Source organism: Typopeltis vanoorti, chromosome 11 (genome assembly GCF_054136105.1).
Source record: "Typopeltis vanoorti isolate ZY-2024b chromosome 11, IOZ_Tvanoo_1.0, whole genome shotgun sequence".
NCBI lineage: Eukaryota > Metazoa > Arthropoda > Arachnida > Uropygi > Thelyphonidae > Typopeltis > Typopeltis vanoorti.
Genome location: NC_143559.1, coordinates 61,941,251 through 61,953,377, shown reverse-complemented (window position 1 = coordinate 61,953,377; position 12,127 = coordinate 61,941,251). Strand labels below are relative to the sequence as shown.

Below are 12,127 nucleotides of genomic sequence, written 5' to 3'. Positions count from 1 at the left end.
GATCATGTTGCTATTAGAATGATATTGTCGTGACGTTCTATTTTCATGTTGTGTTCTAATCTGCCATCTTGTTTCAAGTCACTCTTATTAATAAAACAACTAGTTGCAAATTGATCACCGATCCAAAAGTAGGGAAATTTATAATTATACTGCGCCACCCTATTTTTAGATTAGTCTATATAAAATAGTAGGATCAATTCTTAATTAAGTTAGCAGTCTTCTCATTTAGGCCGAATTATTTACTATTCTACTTGGGGCACCCGCAAGATTCGAATTTTTTTATGAACGATGCAATAAAAGGGAATTCAGGCAAACACAATATTTAGATTAATAAAATAAAACATTTAATATATGATATATAACAAATACAAGAATTCTACTTTTAAATGAAATAATACAAATAACTTAATACATCTTGCTAAGTCACTCATTCCAGTTCAATGTTCTAAACTTTAACATACAATTCACAGCTTCAAAATTACAAGCTTTCTTAACTCAAGTTAATAAAACAAAACTTCTCATTTGATCAGTCTGCACACATCTATCAGATGTACTTAATGTTTAAATTCACAGCAGGCACTTATCAAGGCAGACACTATTCCAAGCAATCTTATTTCGGACCTTGAACTTCGAACATACGTTATAGTTAATGTTAGAATAAACAAACATGTATGACTACTCTTACCAGATACAATCTTCAATACATCAATTTATTGTGAGCATACTTATGAATTAACTTATTTAAGCTAGCGGAACACATTAAATAAAACTCTCCAACGCTTTAACTGAACTACTGTCAATCGCGCTTCACTACTCTAAACAACAGCAATAAGGTACTGATATCTTTCCTTGTTTACTCTTCTCCAACTATTAAATTCATTATAATTCTTCTCAGGGCAACATAAAATTAAGACATAATCCTAGACTAACTGGAACTAATCAGAATTTCCCATTGAATGTCCAGTTCTTTATTTATCCGATTACGACATCAATTTTCCTCTGCAACAACAGCTGATTTCACTTGCAGCTGAGTATATGATTCACTACGTTTTTGCTCACTTCAAAACACTATTCTCATGAATTTCTGCCCTAAAGAATTTATAATTTTCCTTCACTTCTTTGCTTGTATCCTACCTTCCTTCAGGCTCCGCAAAACTCCCTCTTTTTCTCTAATTCATAATTCTTATTGCCTTTCTTTCTCCTTTTTTCTTCCAAGGTCACGCACTCTTCGACTCGTGCTTATTTATTTCATGCGTCTCCATGACAACCAATGAACGCAAACATTTCGCTAATGTAATACAACGCTCTACTACTACATAAGTGATTACATAACGTTAAATTTTTACAAATAAGAATAAACAGAATATTTGAGCTACTTAATCAGCTTTTTCATTACGTATACAATTATTTATAATAACACTTTTCGTTACTTTATATATATATATTTTAGTTATCATAAATTTCTACACATATTATTATTTAATAAATTAATAGTAGGTTAAGTTTAGAATAAATATTTAAATATTAATCCTTAATTAAGGAACAATAAATAATTTTTATACAAATCATGATTAATATATAATAAGCAATGTTAAATGTGAATGAAAAAAATAAATTACACAACATAGTTTCATTCACAATTTAACAATATTATCAGTAAATCACAGACTGCTTAAGTATTCTCCATCAATATTCAGTCCTCCTTTTTTTTGCAGTTCAATTTTTTAATAGCACATTCAAGGACTGTAGCAAATTTTGGTGAAATATAGTCTCCCTGTGTCATATATATATATATATATATATATATATATATATATGAGTTATAATGTTAATATAAATATCATCTATTTCTATATGTTTTATAGGTTCAAGCATTTCGGACAGGTCTCTTGAGTCAAAGGCTTTTTCATACTCTATTAAAGCCAAAGAAATTGGTATATTATATTCTTTTGTTTTTTCATTACTTGATTTAAAGCTTGTATATGATCTAAAGTTGAAAAGGATGTTCTGAAATCTGCCTATTCTTTTGGTTGATGAAAATTTAATATATTGTTTATTCTGCCAGCTATAATTTTTGTAAACAGCTTATGAAGGATTGGTAGAAAGGTTAGAGGTCTAGAAATTCTTATGTCAGTTTTATCACCTTTCTTATACAGAAGGATGAATTTTCCAGTATTACAAATTTTAGGAGTTCTTCCTGCTCTTAAACACTCTGCATACAATTCTGCTAGTTTTAGATGCAAGAGATCTCCACCATTTTTAACATTTCTATTAGTATTCTATCAAGTCTGGGTGCCTTTCCATTTTTCGTTTTTGTAAGTGCATGTTTTACTTCATCATCTTTGATTGTATATTCATTATAGTTTTTAGTATCCTTTTCTCTATTGCTGTTCTCTATTATGTTCCCTTTATTTTTATATAATTCTTGATAAAATTTAGCTATAATCTCCATGTTTGTTCTGTTTGTAAATCATTATTCCACTTTTATCTTTTACACCTGTCATATAAAGATTACCTGCATTATCAAGAAATTTTCTTTATACTGGTGTTATTTTCCATTGCCATTCTTTTCATTGTTGTATTGAAATGTCTTATATCCTCTCTTATGCTTTTTCCTGTGATTGTTTTGCAAAGTCAGTATATTCTTTGTTTCTTATGCCATGTGCATCTTGTTTCATGTTTCTTCTTTTTTTCTGTTAGTTCTTTAGGTTCTTTTTTAATTTCTTTAATTTTGCTCTTTTTTCATTTCTGGATACATTTTCAACATTCTTTATTATGCTTTTTGATGGGATACTGCTAAAATTTTCAATATTGGAGATTGGGTCAATTTTTTAATGTATTTTTCTAAATTTACCTGAAATTCTTTATTTATTTTTTTCATTTGCAATATTTCTAAAATGTTTCTGGTTTCTTTCTTTTTTTTTTTTTTATACCAGTTTTTGCTGCTCCATTCTTAAGTTTATTGCTATTTTGCTTTGGATTAATCTATGATCTTTACTTAATCTTACTTTGTTTTATTTATTTATTTAGCATATGGGGAAATACAAGAAATTATCAAGCAAAACTATATACAGAATGACAGTTCAATGAACCAATCGATGGCACAGTTTGGGAGTAAATGCAAATTACTGAGGTATCCAGGAAAGGAGTGTATGGGACAGTCTTGTGATATGATGCATAGTCTGCACAGCACCACACACAAAATAAAGTGACTGTGAAATTCCCCACAGATGTAGTAAGCAGGCAGAGCAACCTTGTCCAGTCCTAAATCTGTTAAGCTGACTCCCAGAAGTGTCAAGGTAGATTGAATCCTGCAGTTTGATAGATGGATCTGTGATCAAGTGCTTGTTTGCAGTTCATTCTAGTCTTCTCCACCAGTCCTGGGGATCATCATCTGATAATTCCATAAGCCATATAGGAGATCTGGAAGAGATATTTTGATGAATAGGAAGACACATTATTTTTCTTTATTTCTTTGATGATAGCTTCTTTTCTAAAGCATGGAGGAGTAATGTATGAAAAGAACACCGTTAGTTTAAGAGGCCTTGCTAAAGGCTAGGCCTCTCAAACTAAAATGCCGCATAACCCTAAGATGACAATGTGATATGGTGTGCTATGCCACCATTAAATAAGCATGCCCCTGAGGAGGTACCTGAAAATAAACAGCAATGACTGTCCACTAGGTAAGGTGCAGCTGCACAGACATCTGCTCATGTCAGGAACGGCCTCTATTTTGGGTATTGATGGTAGCCTGCACCAATCCCTGGCTAGGAAGTAGCAACTTCAATTAATACCTCACTTTCAGGGTCCAAATGCTAACTATGGTAACATGGACACTACAAGAAATGAGCACTTTGTTTATGATATTTGTGTCTTGTACTATATATGGATTATCTGTTAATATATCACCAATTTCATTCTTGTTACTTCCATTTGAGTGTCTCTAGGTTCATTTGTTCTGAGGTTTCTTTTCAAAAAAAAAAGTGTTCATGATTTTTAGATTTCTTTCTTCTGTACATTCCACTCACATTTCTCTCCTTTCATTTCTGGTACTGATATTAATTCCCACAGATGGATTTTCATCTGGATTTTTCTTTTTTCCTACCTTTGAATTGAAATTTCTATCAAAATATTAAAATAATGTTTACCATACACACACACATATATAACAGATAAACAAAAAGTAATACATGAATATAATACAATAATATGGATGATGACAATATTTTTTTTCTAATTTCTTGTCAACTATAAGATAAATAACATTCTAATAATAAAATAAAAAATAAACTACATTTATTTTCATTCAATCTGAAAGTTATAATCCTCTTGAATATATATATATATATATATATATGTAAAAAGTTTTTTACCTTGGGTATATATACTATGTTTAAGATACCAAGCAATTTTATAAGCTAGGTTTTAATCCTTTTTCCCAAGTAAACAGACAGACAAGTAAGTCAAGTTTGCGCCTGCACGTAGTGCAAGTCTGAGGCAACTCGTGGTAAAGGTGGAGTAAGATCCAATCACATTCCTTAGTATTGTCCCCTAATGCAAAGCACATCCCCTTGCAGAGATATATCATGCTATGCATTAAAGGCAAGGGTCACTACCCAGACCGGTTTTGACATTTATTGAGGTCTCGTCAGTGGGAGCCAGACCTAAAAATGCAAACTTGACTTACTTGGGAAAAAGGATTAAAACCTAGCTTATAAAATGCTTGGTATCTTAAACATAGTACATATCCAAGGTAAAAAAATTTTTACATCTTACTCTCATTCTGATATTTTTATTTAATAAGGTCAAAGCACCTTGTGACAACTTGTTTAGGTAAAATTTATAAGCTCTGCATTACTTCAACCTTGGCATTTTTAGGTTTGGCTCCCACTGACGAGACCTCAATAGAGGTCGAAACCGGTCTGGGTAGTAGTTACCCTTGCATTTAATGCATAGCATCATACATCTCTGCAAGGGGATGTGCTTTGCATTAGGGGAAAATACTAAGGAAAGTGATCGGAGCTTACTCCACCTTTACCAAGAGTTGCCTCAGACTTGCACTACGTGCAGGTGCAAACTTGACTTACTTGTCTGTTTGCTTACTTGGGAAAAAGGGTTAAAACCTAGCTTATAAAATTGTTTGGTATCTTAAACACACACACATATATATATATATTTGTTGTTTTTCTTCTTTTTCCCCACAAGGCAAAATTAAACCATCAAGGCACTTCAGCATGACTAAAATGAAACTGTCATCTTGAACAGGTTAACTTTAAAGCATGATAACTTCTGCTGATTCTGTATTTGCAGTAAATACCAGGTATAATATTCTTTTTAAATTGAAAGTATATACAACGAGCAAATGCTACAATTCTATACATTATGAACTAACCTCCTTAGCTTTTGCTTTTGAACTCTTTGACTTAGCTGCTGCCTTTTTTTCTCTTATATATCTCGAGAAGAGATCACTAAATTCATCCCAACTTTCTGGAGTCGCTTCAGTTAGAAGTTCCCAAAGAGAGCCCCTTTGCCTGAAACAAAAATGGTTTTTTTTTTTTCTCTATCTTCTTAAAGGCCTTCATTACTGTTATGACAAGTAATAAAATGATATTTATGTATCAATTTCTGTGTTGAAAGAACCGCAGTAAGAGAAATAAAAGTAATTATTTAATGATTAATAAAATGTACTTCAGGCATAGACAGGGACAGAGTTATATTTATTTCCACCTGAGATAAATATAACTGGAAAAAAAACAGTGTCATGTAATTCATAAATAAGTCCTTTCTCTTAATAAATGAAGTATATATGAAAGAGGATTCAGAGATGAATGACCAAAATGGTGCGTGGTCTGTGGAATGTTCCCCTATGAGGACAGAGAGGATGTGTGGATTGCAAAAGTTGGTTGATAGGTGAAAAAGAAGGGATATAATAGAAACATTTAAGTTACTTAACAGGTTTTATAGGACTGATTCAGGGAAAAAGTTTCAGAAGTTGGCTAGAGGGTGCAGAACAAGAGGTCATCACTGGAAGTTGAGTAAAGGCATAGTTAGTAGGGATGTGAGAACTAGATTTTTTTGCTTGGAGAGTGGTGAATGAATGGAATTGGTTGCCAGTGTCAGTTGTGAGTGCTTTGTCTATTAATGGATTCAAGGAGAGGTATGATAGATTGTGTAGATAGTTTGGGTCACCCACAACAAGTGTTCAGGCTCCATGGAGGTGCCTGTATAATAATACCTGATCATAATATTGCTGAGTGGTGCATTTTTTTATTGATGATTGTATATTTGTAGTGAGGTTCATAACATCTGATCCTCTTCATTCAATGAGGAGGTAGTGTCTGGAATAAATTAGCTTTTAGAATAGAGAAGAAGGAATCTCACATTCAAATAATTCTTCTTCTTCTACTACAAATATATTCTACATTCATGCTGCATATAAATGGACATTAGAATATTCTTTTTCAGGCTTTTCCAATGTTCACATGTTTAGATAACTAATAATGCAAATAATAACCTACACACACACATCAGAATGATAATTTTTTAGATTTTCCAGATAAATATTCAGTATTTCAGATATAGTATGCCCACAGATTTGAGACTCTTCAACACTTCTGCGCATGTCAACAGAAGGAGAATCCATTCCGATAATAGGGTAATCAATCCGTATTGTGGGATGAGTTGTTTATTATTACACATTGGAAAATTAACTTCTCTTTTATGATCATTGTAGTTAACTATGTTGCTTGTATAACAGTTGGAAAATTTTACCTATAAAGCACGTGATTTTGTGTGTTGGCAACCAATTCGTACATCCTTCATTTCTTTCTCCCCTTCAGCATGAATCGACTATTCTTGACAAGTCTCCAAGCGAAGATCTCTAAAGCGTGGGCATACTATAATCAGTAAAGCTGCAAATAATATATGCCAGAACAAGTAATTTCTGTATGTTATTTATAGCAGCACTTTTTCTATGATAATCCCAAACATAAGAGGCTGTTCAAACCTACCATTCATATAAAGAAAGAATAAAGCTATTAACATCAGGAGTACTTCTAATAGTGTTCTAAAAATACTTGACTGAATAGAGTATTTCAGTATTCAGTATTTCAGATAATCAATAAAGCTACAAATAATATATGCCAAAACAAGTAATTTCTATATGTTAGAGCAGCACTTTTTTATATGTAATCCCATACATAAGGGGTTGTTCAAACCTACCATGCATAGGCAGAAAGGATAAAGCTGTTAACATCAGGGGTAGTTACCTCTAATAGCTTTCTCAAAATACTTGACTGAATACAGAAAAGAGCAATAATCAATTAATGAGACATCTCTCACCAATTCATTCTCTTTCTTTCACATAAATGTTCACCTCCTGCTGTTTGCATTTTCTGCAAATATTTCCATGATAACTGTTCATCAGAAACTACAATGAAACTTCCCCCATTCTCTTCTAAATCTGTTAAAACATGTGCAGCAATAGCAGCAGCTATTCAACACTGCACGGTTCCTTATTAAAATCACAGAACAAATTCTTCCACTTCATTCATTCCTTCTACTGAAGTGTTTTGGAATAGTCCTCACTCTCTTATGTATTTACTAAAGGAAATAATATAAAAGAATTATTATAAAATATAATATAATATAAAATAATACTCTTTAGGAAATAATATAAAAGGGAAGACTGTCTTTTCTATAGATATCAATCCTGAAATGGTACTAGTGCACATAATGAGAGAGAGAGAAAGAGAGAGAGAGAAACATGGAACATACAGAAACTGTTGGTCAAGTTACTTGGCCATGAGAAACAGTTGAACTCAACAAGTGGAAGATGAAGAGATGAGGCAATTAATGAGTTGCTAAATTTCTGTAGTTTTAAATCGAAGGTAGTATGTACAATAGAATGTCTGGTGGAGAGAGAGAGAGAGAGAGAGTTGCCTTTTGTATTGCAATTATGATAATTCAACCTATGCAATGCTATGGCATATGTTAAACACACCAGATACTGGGGGCACATCAACATCCACATATTAGCAATTTAGAAATGAAATCATGGCTGATAACTTCTTGTCATGGAGGCTGGAATAGTTAAAAAGAGAAAAAGAATGAACTGTCCAATACTGCACATTAGTAATACTGTAAACAAACTCACCCATAACAAGATAGATTAAAATTTCACTCTGTTATAGAGTTCACATCCTATTCAATGTTCATGTTTTAGTTATTTCAGTTTTTTTTTATTATTGTTTATCAATGACATAAGAGGTTAGTTACCAACCCATTATTGCATAATGGGTTGGTAACTAATAGGTTAGGCTCTTCACCTTTGGCTTCATATAATTTCCCCCCCCCTATGGATGTGTCAGAAGGTTGAAAATTAAAGCTTCATGTAATAAAATATTGCTCAAATTTATTAATTATGGTAAAAATCTCAACAACAACATACTCAGTTGCATTTAATAATAAAAAATACTAATTTTTTTCAATATACAATAGATCCTCAATTTAACAGACTAACTGGGAGAAGGTGTCCACTATTGCTGAAAGCCCGTTAAATCGAATGTATTTTAAAAACATATATTAATAATGAACTTACAATGTAAAGGATTCATCATCATCTTCATCAAATTCCTGACATGTACCCTCCAAGGGTGTACAGGATATGATAGTACTACATGAAAAATTTACATCATTGCTAACTTCCTATCTACAATTTTCCTCCAAATCAGTCTGTTACTTGTCAAGAATCCAACATTATCAGATCTTATATTTCTATCATCTAAGGCACTTTATACCATATCAATCCACCTATATCTTGGCCTTCCTCTGAGTCATTTTCTTGCCAACCTGGCAGGAAACTTGTTTTGCTAATCTTTCTTCGTCCATTCTGCTTAAGTGACCATACCACCTGAAATTAGCTCTGCTAACACATTCCTGGATGCTGACAATGTCAAGTTCTTCCTAAATATCCTCGTTTTTAATATGATATTGCCATTGATGCCATCTGTTCATGCCTCTAATCTTTCTCAGGACTCTCATATCTGTGGTCTCTAGTCTTTGGTCAAGTGTTTTACTTCTGACCCAACTCTCAGATCCATAGTTAAAACCGATTTGAACACTATCTTGTATACAGCTAATTTAGTGTTCGACTAATTTCTCTCTTATAATATCGAGGCAAATAAATCGTCTGACGTTCCTAAAACGCTGCCGGGATAACAAAGTGATCCCCAACTGTGTCAAATTAAAGCACCGTTTCACTTCCGAGAAAGCTCTACGCATTTACAACCGCACTAGCTTCGCCCTGTTAAGAGAACAAATTACCGCGACGCGCGTTCTCCTTGCCGACGAAAACAAAACCTTACGGGCGCTAGAGGAAGAGCTTTCTAACACACTCGGCCTTGATCTATGGTCGATACTTCATGACATCTCATGCACATCGGCAAGAAAGGAATTCGAAAAAATACATAGTCGACACGTGAAAAAATACGAAAACCTGACAAAGACTTCTACTTCTGTACCCCAGCCACCACTCGACACAGTAGTCAACCTCTCGTTGGCAGTTTTAAAGCCTGAAGCACTCACCGCACTTTCACGTGGTCACAATTTCGCCCTAGCTCCAAAAAGGATACCTGCTGAAGAAATCATGATCCAAATAGAGCGTGGAATTCGCAACCTGCCTAACCACATCGCCAACAACGTGAGACTGGATGTAGTCGGTGTTCTCACGAAAGCCAAACCTCCAAAATCCAACTTATCCAAAAACGAATATACAGCCCTACAAGAATTAAAAAACAACAAAAAAATAGTAATCACCAAAGCTGATAAGGGAAGCGCCACTGTGGTACTCAATCAAAAAGACTACAAAGGTAAGCTAAATTCTTTAATACGAGACCGTACTACTTACCTCCCCATTGAATATAATCCGACCAACTCTCAGATCAGAACTATCCACAGACTCCTTAAGAAAGTCACTTCTTGGCCTGTGGAAGTCACCAACAAACTTAAACCTTATAACTCTAGACCCCCCCGATTATATGGACTCCCAAAAATACATAAACAAAATGTGCCATTACGCCCCATAGTGGATGGCATTGATTCCCCCACATATAAATTAGCCAAACATTTAGCCAAAACGCTCACACACTACACCGGCAACACACCATCACACATAAAAAACTCGGCCCACTTTAAAGCCAGTATAGAAAACCTCACACTCCAACACACTGACATAATGGTCAGTTTTGACGTCTCCTCCCTATTCACAATGTCCCACTCAAAGAAACCTTTGAGCTCATCCAAGCCAAGTTTCCTCCCGATATCTCAGCCCTATTTCAGTTCACAATGAACTCAGGCTATTTCGTTTGGCAAGGAAAGTTCTACAAACAGATAGAGGGGACAGCCATGGGTTCACCACTTTCCCCACCCTTGGCCAATTTCTTTATGGAGACATTTGAAGAGAAAGCCTTAAACTCCGCCCCACAAAAACCCACTATTTGGCTTTGTTATGTGGATGATGTGTTTGCTATTTGGCCACATGGCTCAGATACACTCCACTCCTTCCTAGCACACTTAAACAACCAACATCCCAGAGTCCAGTTCATCTTAGAAAAAGAGGAAAACAACACCCTCCCCTTCCTAGACACTTTAATCACCCGCCAGCTTGATGGAACTTTGGTTTTCTCTGTTTACAGAAAACCCACCCACACTGGCAGATACATTCACCAGCAATCCCCCCCCCCCTCACAACAATATGGGGTGATAAAAACACTATATAACAGGGCAAAATTAATCTGCTCAGATGACAAGGCCCTGACTATGGAACTAAACCACATCCTCAACACTTTCTTAGCCAATGGCTACAACCCCAAAAAAATCCAAAAAATACTAAAACCTATAAACCACAACCCCCCCTCCCCCCCTCCACAATAAAGACTACACCAAGTCTATCACTATCCCCTACATCCAGGGCACCTCTGAAAAAATAACTAATATCCTTAAAAAAATATGACCTTACTTCCTGTTACAGACCATATAAAAAGTTGGCATCCCTTATCCGCTCTACCAAAGACCAACCACTTCCCCTAGACGTACCTGGTGTATACCAGGTCCCTTGCAGCTGCAAATTGTCCTACTTTGGCCAAACAGGCAGAACAACAAATATCAGGATTTCAGAACACCAAGACTACATCCGATTTCACCAGTACAGCTGCTCTGGGCTGGCAGACCATGCCCTAGATACCCACCATAAAATTCGTTGGAAGAAGACAAAAATAATCCATCGCAGCAAGTTTAAATACGAAAGACTATTCAAAGAATCTTCAGCAGCTCTAAAAAACGTTCCTAACCTCAACAAATTTGGGTGCATGAAACTGTCCCAAATTTGGGAGACTTTCATTTTGAGAACTTCAGCCCAACTGCCAAGACTACCAAATTAGCCCGCAAGAGGGCACCATTAGGACTATAGGAACAAAATTAGTTCTTTTTTTCTTCCTCATTTGCTTTGTTAGTTCCTTAGTGCACATACCATATCTTTATGTTCCCGAAGATGGCAATGTGACATTGCCGAAATATAGAAGTGATTCATTAAAGTTATCTTTAATTAATTTACTTTATATGCGTTGTCAATTCCGTAAATTAATTACCAGTTATGTCTAACCAACGTAATATAAGTCTTACTACTAGAATCAGAATGTGTCAGAAGAGCGGATTGGAATATGTGGATGCTTGGAGGGCATTTGAGGACAGAAAGGAAATGTATGCAAGAGGCCGCTTGCATTTGAATGAGGAAGGACGTAGACATCTGGAGAGATTGCTGTTTTTCTGAACGAGTTGGTGTGTCAATGCAGGGAAACTAGAGTTCCCAGGGTGGATGGTAGCAGGGGTGGCCTCTTGTGGGAATGGGTGCTTGGAGAAAGGGGATGACATCAGGTAACATTGAATCCAGTGGGGTGGAGGAGATAATGATAAGTATAGAAGCAGTGACATTTTTATGCTTTATACTAATGCCAGGAGTATCTGGAATAAAGGAGATGAATTGGTGGTGATGATAGCATCAGCCTGGCCAAAGATTATTGGGATCACTGAGACGTGGCTGACGGAAGATGATATAATAACAGGAATAGAA

General features: G+C 34.9%; 1 protein-coding gene across 1 annotated transcript in view; it reads right to left on the bottom strand.

The window, feature by feature from the left end:
• LOC150101658 (uncharacterized) overlaps positions 1-12,127 on the bottom strand; it is a 321,244-nt gene that overhangs the window by 161,159 nt on the left and 147,958 nt on the right. Inside the window, exon 8 of the mRNA XM_090399849.1 lies at positions 5,393-5,531. Within this exon, the coding sequence (XP_090255975.1) occupies positions 5,393-5,531 (139 nt within the window). The remainder of the gene's footprint in view (positions 1-5,392; positions 5,532-12,127) is intronic.